The 17990-nt window shown below is 48.4% G+C and overlaps 1 protein-coding gene across 1 annotated transcript in view; it reads left to right on the forward strand.

Moving 5' to 3' along the window:
* Positions 1 to 15658, forward strand: part of LOC137154061 (aryl hydrocarbon receptor-like) — an 88596-nt gene extending 72938 nt beyond the window's left edge. Inside the window, exons 7-11 of the mRNA XM_067549796.1 lie at positions 2636 to 2838; positions 4732 to 4841; positions 7277 to 7418; positions 10029 to 11733; positions 15435 to 15658. Of these exons, the coding sequence (XP_067405897.1) occupies positions 2636 to 2838; positions 4732 to 4841; positions 7277 to 7418; positions 10029 to 11733; positions 15435 to 15590 (2316 nt within the window). The 3' untranslated portion in view covers positions 15591 to 15658. The remainder of the gene's footprint in view (positions 1 to 2635; positions 2839 to 4731; positions 4842 to 7276; positions 7419 to 10028; positions 11734 to 15434) is intronic.
* Positions 15659 to 17990: the final 2332 nt, after the last annotated feature.

The raw sequence follows: 17990 nt of genomic DNA on the forward strand, positions 1-17990 counted from the left end.
ACTTCTTCCAGCCTTCCCCTGGGCCTTAGACACGCTTGATGTTTACATGGTGATCCAAGAAAAAGAACTGCCTATGATCATTTAAGACACATTTCTCTTTGTTTAGCAACCACAAAAAAAGTGGTTGGGCCCAATCCTCCCCTGCCTTACTCCAGCTTACCCTTCACCTAGAGAAATAGAAAGAGACTCAGATCCAGCTGCTAATTTTAAGCATGATGATCTCTATGGGAAGAAGTCAAAATGCAGCAAAATGTCATTCTACACTGGGATAAAACACCCACAGCTGGCTCTTTGCAGTGGCACGGGTTATGGGGCTACAAAACTGCAGTGGAGACTGTCAGACTCCAGCCAGAGCCGGGTCTCTGGAACCTGTCCCCTTTGTGGGAACCCAAGCATCCATGCTGTGATTTTATAGCCCCACCAGCCTGACATGGGTCAGCGGTGGGGGATTAATTGCAGTGTAGACAGACCTGAAGCACTGTTCAAATTCCCATGCAAGTCCCCTGTGATTGACTACAACCAGGAGTCTTGGCTTCGAAGGCAATCAAGGAAGAGCTGTTGAGCACACCACTACTTTTAAATAAATGAGCAGAGTGTTTATGGAAAGTCAGAGCAGGCCCAGAAGCCAGGTCTCTAGCACAACACCTAACCTTTATCACTACCACATGGTAATGCACTCATTTGGGGTTCTCCTACCTATCTCTAACCCAGCAGTTCTCAATGCATGAACATGTATTTCAGACGGGATTATCATAGCCCCTCTACACCACGCCCCACACACGCTTTTTCCAGGCCCCTTGAAGCTCTGAGCTCAGAGATATACAATTATCTTGCAGTTATCAACAGCCCAGAACAATCCTGACACTTGTACAGATTGATTTCCCCCTCCGACCCCCTCCAAGGATACAGTTAATGTTTTGACTTATTTTGCTAATTTAAAATGTTCTTGGTAGACTTTTGTCAGTGTTGAAATGAAAGGGACTAGATCGATTTGAATCACGTTGCTGTCAGATAACAAATACGAAACCTTATTTGTTTTGTAGGTGTACAGGTAGCATATGTATCGTGTGGATGTGGCCCACATAACACAGAGAGAGCTGCATATGGGGCCCACAATGTAAATAGGTTGAAAATTGCTGCTCTAACCACTCTAAACTTCTGTCCCAGAGCCAGGAATATAATATAGGATTTCTGCACTCCAGTAGTCAACTGCTGATTAGTCAACAGTTGCACGTCTCACTGTGAAAGTGTGTAAAGTCCTCCTCCAGCAGCTGACCTACAAGACTGCTACCAATTTGTTTCAATAATAAGGATCTAAATTAAGGCTTGGAGGGTCAAGGGGTCACATCCGGCTGCTCATCCACCAGGGGAGGGGATGGGAGGGTTGTATGCAGTTTGCACAGCGAAAGGGCCACTTTAAAACAGATTTTGTACTTAATAAATTACAGATGGTCGTAGCTTTTATGTGGATCATGAAGGCTTTTTTCATGTTTCAGTCATTTGTTGCACTGTTTTCTGGTGTAGTCCACTGGGTCTACGTGTGTGTTTTGCATCCCTGGTCTACCAAGGGTGTGAATCTGTGACTGCCCTCGGTTTGAGACCCTCGCTCTTTAGCCCATGTGGTACAGACGCATGCATTTATCTGTGGAGGTCAAGCTGGTGGCTGTCACGCTTCCAGGTGTCCCACTGGCCTCCTGAGAGGTTTACCCGAAGACCATGAAAGGTTTGGAGTGTTTTGGGAAGTGAGTGTTGACCAACTCTTTCTGGGCAGTTCTCGCTAGGGATGTCACCGCTAAATGCGGAGGGCGCCTCTTGCTGGATCTCTTTTCAGTAGCTTTTTAAGGGGGATAAAATGTGCAGGCAGAGAATTAACTGAGGCCCATCCTGGCCTCTCACACCCGTCAGAAACAACTCGGCAGCACAGTTTTGTGTTTGATGAACATGTGATGAAGGCGGGGTGCGGACTGCTTTTGAGTGTTTCTTGGAGAGGGACGTGTCGGCCTCCGGGAGAACTGGAGTGAGTTAGCAACACTGCGGAAAGCCGTGGGAAGGTGGAAGGGAATTTGTAAGTCTTTCCCTCTTCATGGCTCAGTTCCCAGCTTGTAAGGTTTTGGGTGGATGAGTTGTTTCCTGCCACACCGAAATTGTTCATCGTAATATTATGTGTGAGCGCACACGAGTAGAGATCACAAGAACGGGTCCTACCTACGTCCTGGCCTCATAGCCTGGGTCTAGCCTGGTCTGTGGTGGTGTTGCCATGGGGTACATCTACACTGCGATAAAAGACCTGTGGCACAGCCACAGCTGGCCTAGGTCAGCTGACTTGGGCTGCGGGGCTATAAAATGGCAGTGTAGACTTTCAAGGTCTGAGACACCACCGGGTGGGATGGGTCAGACTTAGTGCTGTGGGGTTTTTATCACAGAGTGCTTCAGCAGCACCACTGAAAATCTTCTCTGAATAGCATACAGCCCCGATGATGTGGTGGTCATTGGCTTTTCTCCCTTTCCCCTAGGCCTGGCTTGTTTGTTTGCATTTACTTATTAACAAACCCTGCATTTGCTTTCACCAGGCCTTTCAAGCCTGGATTGTCACGCTAACAACTCCATTCAGGTTCCTAACTTTTTTCTTTTCAAGGCTTTAAACCTTCAGGGCAGGTTGAAATTTCTTCATGGCCAGAATAAAAGGTCTGAGGATGGGTCTCCGCTGCCGCCCCAGCTGGCTCTCTTTGCTATCTCCACTCCATTGCAGCCCCCCTCCATCCTAGAGATCAGAACCAAAAACATGATCTTCAGAACCAAGCACAAACTGGACTTCACTCCCATGGCATGTGATGCTAAGTAAGTACCGAAGTTGGGACTGATCAGTCTGGTGTGTTCTGTTAAACAAGATTTTCCCCAAATACTCTTGCAGGCAAGATTCATGTTACATTCAGATAAGTAAATGGCAGAGGCAGGGACTGTCTGGAATATTTTGTGTTTGTGCAGCATCTAGCATGGTGAGGTTCTGGTCTGTGGGGGCCTCTGAGAAGCTACTAAATTACAAATAAATGAATGATAATGACTTAGGAAAGGTGAACATTTGTTTTTTAAGATGTAGTTGATACCATGAGTTGAAATTTTTTGAACAAAAAGGGGCTGTGGTGGAATGACCAGTTTTTGCAAATAAATAAATAAATAAATAAATAAATAAAACCCTTTCTTTGCAAAAAATTGTCAAAATATTTTGGGGTTTTCTGTGTCGTTTTTTTGAGAGCGAGAAATGGCCTGGCCTTTTATTAGCGTTTTCTTCCCAATTTTTATCAAAAACATTAAAATTGTTATTGAAATGGCTATTGAAGTTCTTCGATTAAATAAAATTCATGTCAGTAGCATTTTTGATTGAAGACAGTTGGAGGGGGTGGAGAAATTGAAATCTAGTGCTTTAAAAAGGGTTCCATTTCAAATCCTTCTGCATAGAAACAATGTTTACATTTTGAAAATCTTTCCAAAACCAGTCATTCATTTTTCAGATGACTCTAATAGTCCATATCCTTGCTTATGGGAATAAAAGATTGGTAACATAGATTAGAGTCAGGGACAGATCACAAAGGGTCGGCTAAGTTCCTCTGCCAGTACATCCGCACCTGGATCTCTGGTACTCCACTTCTGGCCTTCTTTGAGCAGGAACCAGTGGTTGTGCCATGATTATGGCCCACATCCACAGAGGCATTTCAGTGTCTAACACTCATTGAAATCAGTGAGCGGTAGGTGTCTAAACACATATGAGGATACAGGCCTATGTGATTTGAGCCTGCCCTGGGGTGAATTTTCATCCAGTTTCCTGAAATCTGGCTCATTATTAGTTTGTTGGGATCCGTTCCCCCCTTTACCAAGCTTCCTGTTTTAACGGTACCGCCCTCAGTAACAGTCAGCAACCGTCCAGCAGAGGTCAAGCCGGGCCTCTCTTCGGAGCCTCTCAGGGCAGCCAAGTGCCGCCTGGGGCTCTCGCCCCATAGTTTCTGCAGAGTGAGGGTGCAGGAACTGAATCCTGGCCCCTTACGCAGCCCGGCAGAGCAGTGGCTCCAAACTACTGGGCCATGGCTGCAAACTCTCCAAGACCAGACAAATCCTCAGCTCACCTACATAGGGAATAGTCAGGGCTGCTGTCAAAGGGTGATTTTTAGACCCAGCCGAGAGCAAGGGGGGGGAGGAGGGGGTGAATCAAATACTCCAGCCCAGGTGCGCAGACCTAAGAGGCGCCATGACTCAGAGACAAACTGAGGAGTCACAGAAGTTCCTCCCCTGCTGCTCCCTTGTTCCAGGGAGCGGTAACACGGGCCTGGAATCGGCAAAGCATCCTATTGCCTGCTGGTCCTGAAGGAGTTGCTTAAATCCCAGTGGGGTTTTACTGCCTAAGCGGTTATTGCAGCAGTAACTTACCAGCCTCTCTCTGCTCTGGTCAGCAGGTGGGGTGGTGTGGGGCAGGGCACGGAGGAAAACGATTCTTCACACACCTGTTGCAGGGAAGGAGCGAACAATCTGCTATCTTCCATGCACCCAAATCCAGGGTTTGGGTGACCCAAGTAAGAGGGGGCTCATACCCACTGTATGCCCTGTGGACGAGGCGACGTCGCCATTTCAGAAATAAGCTGGGAGTGTAGTGTTGCTAAAAACCTTTTACTCTAGCAGCTGGATTTTTGAAGGCCGGGCCGCTATCCTCTCTCTACCCATGGTGCTGTTCTTCTCCTGCAGAGGGAAGACAGTGCTGGGCTACACGGAGGCAGAGCTGCGGATGCGCGGCACCGGGTACCAGTTCATCCATGCCGCCGATATGCTGCACTGTGCCGAGAACCATGTCCGCAGTAAGGCTGTTTAAAAATCTCCCTTCTCGCCCTCGCCTGGCGTGCCTGCAGCCTGATCTTCAGGCTGCTGCGGATTATGGCAGGAGCCAGGAGTGTAATCCATTGAGAAATGTGTGAACCTGGGGACTAGGCTTTTTGCTATCTTGCTCACTTTGCCACCTCCACCCCCCGTCATCCCAGGGGGGCTACTTACTGGTGTAATGACCTGCTTTTTACCCTGCACTCCCCTGGTGCCTGGGGCAGGGTGTGTTTTCACTACTTATCTATCCCAGAAAGAGACTGGTTCATGCTGCAGGCTTGGATAGTTAATCTGAATGACACTCCAAAGACACCAGTGAAGGTGTAGTTCGGGGAGATGGTATAAAGGTATCAGCTATCCACGGTGTTATTTAAAAGATCTGTGCTAGGAGTTATCTGTGGGATGTTCTCTGGCCTATGTTATGCAAGGGGCCAAAGCAGATGATGGCAGCGGTCCCTGGGATTTCCAGGCCTGGCCAAAGCTAACCTGGAATGAGCTGGCCTGGGTTAGCTGGCTAGCTCGAGTGCCCTTCTCCGTGCAGCGTTGGGCATGACGCATCAGAGACTGTCTCTTACAGCCGTGGATGTGCTGGAGGGGTTCTGTCTGACTCAGCCAGAATTCCTGCCAGGCTCTCCACCGCAGTGCACGTGCTGCCCCCAGCCTCTGACCAGCTCTGCCCCCTTTCAGGGATAGCCCTGGCAGCGTCACTGCTTAGCCCTGTCCATCCCTCCTGCATCCCTGTGCAAGGCTTATGCACATCCTGGCTGGCTCACCAGTCCTCAGGGCTTCAGGGGAACAGAAACCCAGGAGCTTCCCCTTTAAATAGAATTCCTGGAGCCAGCCACTGCAGTCCACGTCTGCAGTCACATGGGAGCGATTACTATGGAAGCACCGCCTGCTCTGGCTTTTGCAGAGCCCTGCTCCTCGGGCACGGTGCAGGTGGCCCAGAAAGAACCGGTGGGAGATAACAACATCCAGAAGCGCAGGCTCTGTCTCCGCCTTCCCGTCTTGCAGAGGACTCCCACAAACCCTCCCTCTCAGACACAGACTGGGAGGCAGGACGCACCTGGGGCTACCGCAGTGCTGCCTGCACAGTGCCTCTGAGGTTCTGGCCAACACAACTGCCAGGCCTCCCTTTGGCTCATCCATCCTCCCTGAATGGGGCAGCAGCTGAGGGTGGTGCCTGGGTCTTACCTCGTCCCCTTGGGAACCCCCACAGAGCTGGGCCCCGTCTGGCCCAGAAACTTTTCCATTGCACGTGATCTATGTGGGTTCCTATGGATAATTCTGCCCCTGTGAGGCACTCCGAAGGCGCTGCAGTGCACGCTGGTGCACAGAGCTCAACTTCTCACATGGTGCTGAAAGAATCCCCATTTTCCTCAGCCCAGAGTTGCTCAAACCCTATGTCACAGCTGAGCATCCCTACAGCCTGGCCTTCATAAAGGTGTGATCAAGGCCTGATTAATCACTGACTGAAGCGATCCCAAAGGGACGATGTTAGGGTTAAGGACTGTGAATCTGTTGGACAAGTCACAGATTGGCCTCCTGTTTTTCTGATCGGGAGCTGATGGGGTGATCGACAAGCTGAACCTCGGCATTGTGGTGCACAAGTGCTGGTCCAGGGTCCCGACACCCAAGCCAGCTTGGTTCAGTTATTTCACCCGCCATCACAAAGTGTCTTGAGCCCCTTTCAGTGGCCCTCCATTTTACTGCTGCAACATGCAATGCTCACGCTACAGGCCTTTCTCTGATGGAGCTGACCCTGAGCGCTCTGCATGCAACATAAAGGGAGCCAAGTAAGAAACCCCACATGCACTTGAGCCATAGAAAGAAGGGGTACATAGTAAAAGCAGCCATATAGAAAGGGCTAATTGTTTAAATGGCCACGTTAAATGAGGTACAGTGTGACCCTTATCTGCCCATTCTTTCAGATCCCAGCTTTCAAATTTGGGTTGGGGTAAAAATTACCTCTGGGTCTTGTCTGACATAACCTCTTAAATGGCTGTCCTTTTTCTAACGTGGCTTTTAGAGAGAGCATGGGCCAGATCTTCTAAACGCTGGCTTACCTCAGTTGGCTCTACTCCTATATAGAGCTAAGTCTTCTGCCCCCCTCCATCCGCTCCAGATAATTTAACTTCCCTTTCAACAAATAAACTAACATGCATGCAAATATTACCAGCACACATGTCCTGTATGAGAAAAAATGAGTACCTGTCCTTGCATGGCATTTGACCAGATTGGACATGCACAGCTGGAGCAGTCTGTACTGAAGGGCTGCTGTGCTCCAGGTCCCTTAGGTCTCGCAGAAATCGCAGTACCTTGCGATGCCACGACTTTGCTCCACAGCCACTGCATCCTGGAAGTCACCTCTGCAGCTTGGGTGTCTCACTGCATTGTCTTTGCGTCTCTTTTCCAGTGATGAAAACTGGCGAGAGCGGCCTGACCGTGTTCCGTCTCCTGACCAAAGAAAATCGTTGGAAGTGGGTCCAGGCCAATGCTAGACTCGTCTACAAGAATGGCAAACCTGATTACATCATTGCCACTCAGAGGCCACTTGTGTAAGTGTTGGGGAATGAGATGGGTGCCTAACCGCTCCCGGGTTCCAGAGGCTGTCAGTCTCCTAGTTTCATTTTGTAAGGAAGCTCTGACAGTCAGAGTCAGGCAAGAGACTTGCTTCATCTTCCTAGTATGCTGGCTTGCTTGTTGCTTCTCTCAAAGGATCAGGATGGGTCCAAATTGGGCAATGACAATAATGAAAACAAATGCCTAGCGCTTATCTAGCACTTTTCATCGGTAGATCTCAAAGCGCTTTACAGAGAAGGTCACTATCATTATCCCCAATTTAGAGATGGGGAAACTGAGGCACAGCAGGCCCGTAGCAGAGCCTGGACCAGGTCTCCTGAATCCAAGTGCAGTCCTCTATCTGCTAGGCCATGAAACACACGAATACTTTGAAACTCACCTGTTGTTGCAGAAGGGATCCCAAGGACAAAACCTACTGTATTATTCTAAAGAACGAGAAAATATTTTGGGTTTGATTCTGATCTCACACCAACATCACATTGGTATAGTGGCTGGAGGGGGGCGCTCGTGATTTATTGCAGTGTCAGAGCAGCATCAGGCCCTTGTAAGCCTTGGCTCTGAAATCCGCAATCCCCTCTGGCCTTGGCTATGATTCCACACACACACACACACACACCCGCACCTGCTTACTTATGGCAGAGAGGATCACATATTCCTGCATATGTCTCAACCCTCAGACCGTGAAATGAGGGACATCGCATTTTTTGATCGAACACACTGTTTTGTTTTTAAAAAAAATACGTACAAGCATGCAAATAGCAAGGAACGTTTTAGATTGACATGAAACCTGACCTGGTGTACTGCAAGCACACTGCAGATGCGAAGGTGGAAATGATGCAAGCTCATGTCACTGTAGAGGCTGGTCTTCAACTGTAGCTGTTTACCTTCAACCATGAACATCACAGGTTTTGCAAGAACAAAATGTTGCATTTGTAGGATTTTTGGTTTTTTTTAAAATGATGCAATAAATAATAACGTTAGGGTTAACCCATCACTTAGGATTCCTGCCCTGAACTGCGGAGGTAGGTGACCAGACCCAGGGGGCGCCGAGAAAGGCATTGCAACTCCAGCTTTCAAGGTCAAGTTTGCAGCCCCCAAAAAAGAGATGTGGGTGGCTCAGTGCAGTAGCTTTACCTCTTGCTGCAGGAAACAGCTGAGACGGGGACTCTCCTACCCAGCAGAGCAGACATGCCTACATGCTGTCTCCGTGCAACTGTGGATGTTTTTTCCCCAAAGCTGAGCTGGAAATGCACTCCCCCACTGAAGGAGCCTGGCCAACCCAGCTCTAGCACAGACAGCTCCATGTCCCGCTGCTTAAGGAAACAGGTGACAAGGGAGCAGCCCAGCGAGGTGCGGCGCAATCGCTCGGCGGCCCCTTCCTCGACCCTGAGGGCAGCACAGCCAGCTGATGATATCAAGCACCAAGTTGTTCTGTGGCTCACAACCAGGGAAACCTACCGAGCAGCCAAATTTAGACTTTACAAGGGCAAGGTGGAACCGCAGCCCAGGCATAAAAATCAAGGCCAGACTCAGGATGTGCCCCATGCTGGAGCTGCATTGTGCGACAGCAGGCAGGTTATTAATCCAAGTAAACGATACTCTCTGGGGCTGATCCTGGGAACCTTTCCTCCTCCAAATAGTCCTGCCTCTCATACGTGTGCTCCAGCTTCATTGGATTTCTCCTGTGAATGGGAACCTGCAGGAGTGAGGGGGTGCGGGGAGAAGCCCCATCTCCCCTGCAGCTGTGAAAACCCCACCAGCACAACTGCAGAGGGTTTGCCTTAGACTTTGCTTTGATCCCAGGCTGCATTTGAGAGAGATCAGCGCTTGAACTCCCTGGTAAAACTCCCCTTGACTTCAGCGGCACAAGATTGCAACTAAAGTGATGGTTTCTTTTCAAAACTTGGCTATTGTCGTCTGGAGTTTGTTTCTATTCCAGTATGAACCTGGTGTAGTTACCGGACTTCCTACATGTGCCAGAGAACTGAGCACAGCTCCCCCATTTTAAGAACCCTGTGTTAGTGCTGCATAAGATTCCCTATTCATTTTCAAGGTTTTCCGGGTACATAAGAATGGCCTGACTGGATCAGAGCTATGGTCCCTCTAGTCCAGTATCCTGTCTCTGATAGTGGCCAGCACCAGCTGCTTCAGAGGAAGAAACTCTGGAGTAGGCAGTTATGGAGAACTTTGGCAGACTGGATTTTGTTATTCTTTACACCGTAACTATTAGAAATGGTGTGCTGGGGTGTGTTTAATGGAAAGTTGATTTTGAACGACAGTTCTTTCTCTTAGCAATATTAAAAGCCCAGTTTTGTACTAGTGCAGCCATTTGAAAGGGTTCTACGTCAGGAAGACTTCAGACTATTTACTATCTCCTTTACCTTTCATACACTGAAATCACTGCGTTTGGTTCCCCTTTCTCCCCTGACATACAGGGTGCAAGCTGCAAAAAACTCTTTGATACCAGTGTTGACGGTGTGAGCCCTAGGGGGAATCTGCGAGGTGATATTAACTTTTGTGATGAGTAATTCTGTGTCTCCTTGCTGGTATGTGTCCGTAACCAATCTTGTCTTTGTTCTGTACAGAGATGAGGAAGGAAGCGAGCACCTTAGGAAGCGCTCTATGCATCTTCCTTTTACCTTTGCTACAGGAGAGGCACTGTTATATCAAACCACCCACCCGATTCCCGGCTTCCCTGCCCCTTTCCAAAGCAAAGGGAAAAACAACAAATCCAAAAAGAATTCTCACAGTAAAAGGGGAAGGTCCCAGAAGGATAACGTGGATCCAAATTCTCTCCTGGGAGCCATGATGAGGCAAGATGAAGCTGTTTATGTCTCCCACCCTGCTTCTGCCCCCAAACACTCTTTTAGCAGCAATTTCTTTACCCACCTGGGAGAATCTCGCTTCTTTGCGACAAGCGGAGATGACTGGAACACAGTTGCTGATCCATTGGCCTCTGGGGGAAATGGTCCCAAGCAGGAGCTCACTGATTTGAAGCAAGGGGACCCCCTGTTAACCACGCTGGACTGTCTCTCGATTAGCAGCGATGAGAACTGTTCAAATAATGAGCTGTTAAATGCTTTGGAGGGGCTGGGGCTGAATGCCGAAGATCTGGAGCTCTTGCTGTTGGATGAGAGGATGGTGAGGGTTGAAATGGACCCGGATTATATTCCGTCGCTGAATGACCTGTTGACAACCAATGAAATCCTCTCCTATGTACATGGTTCGCTTGTAAACAAAGGTCAGGATGAGCCCGCTGGAGAGCTGCAGGGTTACTCCTTGCCCGACCCAGCCCAGAATCCTAGCAAAGACCCAGCGGTGGATCAGATGCCAGAGAAAGACTCCCAGGGTTTAGCCCAGGCCCCATCACAAAACCATCAGTCGCTGATTTTGCAGCTCCCGCAGCAAATGCAGCGGCACATGGTGATCCAAAACCAGCAGAGCAGCCGGCCGTGGGAGCAGCCGTTGCCCTCAGTTCTAAACCGGCCGACGCCCCTGGTGATGAAGCCAGCTGATGAGGGTAAGCAGCAGCCTGGCAGCCTGCCGTGGAGGCCCGTGGGAGGAACAGCCGAGGAGGAGCTGTCTCTGTTTGTACAATCACCCCTTGGTAATCAGCAGGAGAGTCCACAGTGGGTCAGCTGTCATGGACCAAACCATCCAGCCATAGAGGTCCCTTACCAACACAAGCCAAATGGGCAGCTGCCAGAGAGCAGCCTCCATGCCACGCCAAGAGCACAGAAACTATTCCTGCAGCAAAACCAGCCCTACCTCCAACAGAACCAGATCCAGGCGCGGACAGAGTCCCAGAGTCAGCTGACGCAGAAAACTAGCCAGCCTTTGTTAGTGAACGGATTGTGCAACCAGGACGCATCCAACCAGCCAGTAGTAGGGAGCAACACATGGCAGGGCTACAGCTATGGGCCTGCAAACCAGCAACCCGTGGGGCTCCCTGCACAGACTGGTAGCTATAGTGTCGAACGGGTGCGAAGCTCCCAGCTCTGCCCAGCTCAGGTGCCAAACACGGGCATGTCTGCCATTCACTTTTCCCTGAATGGGCTGGCCAATGTGGAGAGATCTCAGGAAGAGATGACTCCGTTTTCAGGTTTTGTGTGCTCTTCCTCCTATCCAGTCATTTCTCAAAAGCAGCCGACTCCCGTTTCTTCGGATTCCCGCTACCTGTGTCCGAATTCAGCTTTGGGTCCCTTTGTGAATATCGGTGGACAACAGGAAGCCTCAAGGCTCTCTTACGGGACACATATGTCGTTGTTATGCCGGGAGAACATCCATATGGTAAGCTGCTCTTTTACACTTGAGCTGACCGTTTCCTGAGTCTTTCACATGTTTCAGCACCTCATCTAGTGGTGATTTATATTAAACCCGGCACTAGCCCTCCTCCCATTTATACCATTGTAAATCGAGAGCAACTCCACTGTAGTCGGTTGACTTACACTAGCGTTGCGCTGGCATTAGATGAAGATCTGCCACATTGGCCAATATTTTCAAAAGTGACTAATGAGTTGGGATTCCTCAGTTTTCAGGTGTCCAACTGGAGGTCCGTTAAAGGAATCATAGAAGATTAAGGGAAGTTGACATAAGGAAGGTCATCTAGTCCGACGGGCTAGATGGATAGGAGTCTGGCATTGTCTAACAGTCAAACTCCTTTAAGGCGTCTCCAGATGGGCCTCTGAAATCACTAGCCCTTTTTGAAATGGCAGGCTTCTCCGTTAGTCAGCAAATACACACACATTTAGTCTGCCTGCTAGAGTGTCTTATTGAATCATGGTGCACTGTTGGGAAGATGGGTGTTTGTTAGCCCTTTCTCCTACAGTGATTTAAAGAACAAAAAGAAGGCTGCATGGATTCCTGTCCTTAATAGGTTGACATCCCTGGGTCATGCTTCCCTAAGGATCACGTCGCACAGTGTGTGGCGAAATCCTCCCTTATTGAGTTATTGACATAAATGCCAAAAGAGTGATTGTGGGAACGTGCCTGTTGTTTTTGCTCTGGCAAAATAAAAGGTAAATGATTGATTTTGCAGCACAGCTGTATGAGTACCTTTAAAGCAATGCCTTCTAGAGGCCGGCTATCTGTCGGTGGTACTTACACATAGCATCTGAACACCTCATGCTCTGATGTGTAATTCACTGTACGCCCGCCCGGAAGACAAAGCAAAGCAACGATCTCAGGCACAGAGAGACTATGTAACTTCCACAGGTCACACAACAAGCCTTGGTAGAGCAGGGAATTAAAGCTGGGTCTCACAAGTCTCAGGCAAGCCCCCCGCCCACCTTCCTCTGCTGTAGTCCACCTGTGGCGTAGCTCCTCGGCTCTTGGGGCATGGGACAGTTTGGCGAGGGGGTTGTTATGAGCCCCGTGTGGGTCAGGAATAAATGACCTGCAGCAGCACGCAGGGATCGTGCTGTGTGAGACAGCCCTTGGGCTGATAGGAGGGTCGGATGTGGCCGAGGACTTCTGTGCCTGGCTATACCCCCTGGGGGGCACAGCTCAGTGCAGGACTTTGGCCAGCGTGTGGCCATTTGGTAGGCCTGGAAACATTTAGGAAACCAGCCTGTGTCGTAAAAGGGTTGAAGAATCTCCCTGGGTTCCTCCGCGCTCCCTGCTCGTGTTGGTGTTTCACTGATGCCTGTGAGAACAGTGGCGGGAGACGACTGCTGTAGTCCGATGAGGCTGCCCGGGGAGGTCACGGGCTAAGAGATTTGGCCATTGGGGCTGGTTGGTGTCTAAGAGAAATGATGTGAACTCAGGGGCTGTTGTGCTACCCTCGCTTCCGATCAGTTTCCCGCACTGATCCCAAAATCTACATTTGTCCAGAGGGGACCCAACAAATCCAGAACCCAGTGGGCTGGACTTGACTTCTCCAAGTCCCTTCTAGGATTCTAGGAAGTCAGCAGCAAGATTCCTGATGGGGGTGCTGCCTCCCACTCATCACTGATCAACTTTTACTAGCTAATTGTGCGCACTGCACGCACGGGGTGAGCCGGTGCCACTTAGGCCTGGCCCAGAGCTTCAGAGCTGCCTCCCAGTGCTCCTGGAGCGGCAAGCTTGCTACAACCACCTGTATGAGATGTTGGCTGGTGCTTGGGGGTGGGGGGCTATGGCACTGCCTCGTCCCATCCGATGATTAGGAGGAGGGAGCAGCCCCTCTGCTCCCCTGAGCATTGGGACTGCACTCCTGCCCACCCCTTCACCATGCTGCACAAGTGAGCATGCGCTGCTTGTGGTCTTGACCCCAGCCAACTCATAGGAATCATTGCAAGCTCCCTAAGAGATTGTTTACAGCTCGTCAGTGACGCTGTCAGGCAGGGATTTGGCTTGCGCTGCACGCCGGCTTAGTTACCCCACTGTGAGAGAACAATCTGGGGCGGCCAGAATTGCACGGGGGCAGAGGCAGGGGTAAGAGGACCTGTTATGAGGTCATTGCTCAGAGGGACTGGGTCTGTGCCCCCAGGCGGTGACCGAGGGGCATGTAGTGCAACCAGGGAGAGGTACAATGGAGGCTACATGGAGAACATGTGAGTTGGGGCCCATAGGGTGCCTTGTGGAAAACGCAACAGGTGCGCGCTACAAATGATTAGGTCTGGCTTTATACTACAGTTCCATTTAAAAATAGTTTATAAAGGGTAAATAAATGATGATGAGGTGCTTTAATAAATTTATTTAAATAATTCTTATAGATTGTTGGGCTTGGTGCTGCTTTGAGCAGGGGTTGGACTAGATGACCTCCTGAAGTCCTTTCCAACCCTAATCTTCTATGATTCTATGACTGTTATGGAGTCCCCCAGGTCAGTAGGTTTATAACTAGGGCCCTACCAAATTCATGGCTGGGAAAAACGTGTCACGGACCATGGAATCTGATCTCCCCTGTGAAATCTGGTCTTTTGTTTGCTTTCACCCTATAGCAGCCTTTCTCAAAGCAGAAAGAGAGCAGAAAAGCAAATTGTCCTGCCAGGGGGGTTCTGCCCTCTGCAGTGGTTTCCACTGAATGACACTGAATCCCACGCTCCAGGATCGACCCTTAGGTGAGGTGGCAGGGCCCTGGGACTTTATCTGGCCCTATTACCATAGTGTCCGAGCACCACACAAGCGTTAACATATGTAGCCTCTCCCCCCACCCACCCCATGAGGTTGTTACCTCCATTATACAGATATGGGGCAAAGCCAGCATTTTCCAAGAGGGGTATGTCTGACCCCTGCTTCTCTGTTTGGAGCGGGCCCAGCGGTGGAAGAGATTGAAGCAGCAGCAGGAGGGGAGGGCTGCCTTCCACCTCTGTGCTGCTTCCCAGAGGGCTAGGGCTAGAGGGGGCTAAGCCTCCCCCTTGGCTAATCATTTGGGAACTGAGAGCCAATCAGGTTCTGGTCCAGCCCCCCCTCCTCAGTGGGCAGGAATAGGGCACACCTCAGCCAATGGGGAGGTGTTAACCCGAGCCCCTTCCCTACATGAGTACTGGAGCGGTCATTCGGCAGCGAGTGGCATTTCAATCCATCCTGAGCTCTGGCTCTATCTCATGCATCTTCCCCATCTTCAGGGACTGGCCCTGGGTGAAAGAGACCAGTTGAGACTTCCCCTCCCATTGGAGAGGCCAAGACAGGCCAGGACTATGGCTTAATCCACTTATTGCACCCCAGTACAGGTGGGGACCGAGGCACTGGGACAACAAGTGACTTACCTGAGGTCCCACAAGAAGCCGGTGGCAGAGCAAGTGATCCCTGGATTCAGCGATTCATAGTTTCCATGGCCAGAAGGTGCCATTGTGGCTAACTCCTCTGAGCTCCTGGATAGCCCATGGCAGAGAACAGCCCCAAAATAATCCCCAGAGCAGATCTTTTAGGAATTGAACCTGGGTGTCCCAGAGGATGCTCTCCCCTCTGGACCGTCCTTCCTCTCAGTAAAGTTTATATCTTTACCTTCAATGGTTAAAACATTAAATCCTCCAGAACACCTACATGTTTTCTCTCTCTCCTCCCTCCAGCCTGAAAATGATTGTGTTGTGACCAGCGCTAATATGGGATATCCCAGAGACTGCCTTCTGCCTCACGGAAGCCTGGCTTCCTCAGACGAGCTGCATTCCTGCCCGGAAGTGCTTCCAGATCATTCTGATCCCTCCAGGAGTGGCTTTTACCTTTAAGAGTGGCAGATTTGACTGGACAGAACAGGATTATCCACAGTCCATATGGAGAAAAAGCTGTGTTTAACCTTTGGAAAACGAGCAGCCTTTTTTTTTTCTGGTTATTTTTGTCTCTTCTTTCCTTTTATTGTTTTTTCCAACCTCACAGGATAGTGAATGTGACAGGCAGGGGTTGGCCAGGAGTGAGAAGAAACTTCATATGGTTGAGTTTAATTTTCACAAAGATATTACTGAGCCGAGCATTAATGTTACATCTACAACAATCTAGTAGGAGTGGCCGGGGCAGGGGGAAACAACTTTTCATTCTTCGGGAGGGCACACATGAATTGGGAGAGTGAACAGCTCTGCTCTGCATTTGTAAAAATAGCCAGAGCCTGAGCCATGTACACAACATCTTATTTATACGATTATCTCAGCATGGCTGAGAGTTTTGGGTTCTTTGCTTCATCAGCTGAAGGTTTCCAACTCTTAGAGCTCTGCCTGTTTTTCTTTCATGTTTCCCTGGTAGGGTTATTGATTGCAGAAAGGCAGAGACATCCAACTACAAAGGAAAATCGGCTTGGAAATATCTTGATCCAGCCCGTCATCTTTCTTTTGTAGCGGTCTTTTAAATTGAATACAGAACTAATGTTTTGCTGTAGAAAACTACATTTTAACAAAGACTACCCTGTTGAAGATGTGACATTGACATAACAAATCTTGCACGGTGATGAAAGGAGTTCTTTATTGCACTAAACAAATTTTTATTTCTACTGTGGTGTAAGATTGTTGGGTTTGGGTTTTTTTTAAACACATTTTGCTGGTCTCTAAAATTTAGGCCATTTTTGTTGCTGTCATTGAGATCAGAAGTTCAACAATGTGAATATTGTTTTGGTGAAGCTGCACCACTGTATAAAAGACAAGATGTGTAATTTCACTAACTGTGCACAGATTATAATAGTTCCAGAGGGGTAGCCGTGTTAGTCTGTATACAGCAAAAACAACGAGAGTTCTGTGGCACTTTAAAGACTAACAAATTTAATATTTGTAGGCATAAGCTTTCGAGAGACTTCAGCTCTCTTCTTTAGATGCAGTAATACAGAAAATAGGTAACACAGAGGCATCTTATAGATATCCTGGATATTACTGCATCTGAAGAAGAGAGCTGAAGTCTCTCGAAAGCTTATGCCTACAAATATTAAATTTGTTAGTCTTTAAAGTGCCACAGAACTCTCGTTGTTTTTACAGATTATAATGAATCTTCTCCGGCTGGATTTTGATTTGTGACACTTTGCAGACCTAGTGGAATGTGACTTTAGAGCTATGTGTGGGAAAGCACCAGCTCAGGTTTTTGTTCATGGCGGTAACTTGCTAAGTGTGGTTGGTTTTATAGTCGATGTCCTATGGAAATGTTTTTTAAAATAGCAAACAACTGACCTATGTTCTCATATTAACGGGTCATTTCACAGCCAGACTTCAACATTCAAAAGAGACGTTATCATTAACTGGTTCCACAGATTAGAGCTTTTTATATTGTAGTAAATGTCACTGATTGTCATTTTGCTATCTTCTGTGTGATATGCCCAGGTTGGTTGGTTTTGATTCCCAGAGTACCTAGCATTTATTTTGGCTGAAAGTGAATCTAAACCACTAAGACCATTCAAAGTCACAGGAGCTCATGTGTAAGTACTTAACTATCAAAACTTAGGAGCAGACTGGCATATAAGCCATATGTTGTATCTGTGCCTAAAAAGATTGCAAATAAGTAGTGGACTTGACTAGTTCAGAGAAGAGTCAAATTACTGTACAGAGAAGTTTGCAATATGGTAAAGAAAATAAGTATGATACTTAATTTTAAATACTTGACATAGTGATATTTTCCCACAAAAGAAATGCAACCCATACATATGTATATAATATAAGCCAACAGATATATTTTTTATGCCATTCCAGCAGAGAAAAAATATCATAACTTTCCAAGTTATTCAAGTAACATCCTTTGGAATGAGAAAAATAGCATATTCAAAGGGTCAGAAATTATGGCTACCTGTTGTCAGAAACCTAACAGAACAGAACATCCCTTTGGCATGATCAGCCTTGGGTTTTCATTAACTTTACATCCTTTTCATTTCAATAAATGGTTTTGGATCTTAGCACTTCTGTGATTCCCTCCCTTGCTGTCTGCCTCTTATTTATTACAAACAGCAACACTGACATTCAGCTATCACTTCTTGTCCTTTTGAGACATTAGGGCCCTGATCCAGTAGCGTTACTCAGAAGTGCCAGTCCCACTGACGGTAGGATTGAGCCTGAATTCTTCTGCTGAGGGCCATCCCATTCCACACATATGATGAGGGGTTGATTTTTTCCCCTTTAAACATTGCCAGTGCTTTCCGCTGCTCCCCTGAGTTTCTGCATAAT

Source organism: Emydura macquarii, unplaced genomic scaffold (genome assembly GCF_026122565.2).
Source record: "Emydura macquarii macquarii isolate MOO-44397 ecotype Brisbane River unplaced genomic scaffold, CSIRO-AGI_Emac_v2 contig_1253, whole genome shotgun sequence".
NCBI lineage: Eukaryota > Metazoa > Chordata > Testudines > Chelidae > Emydura > Emydura macquarii.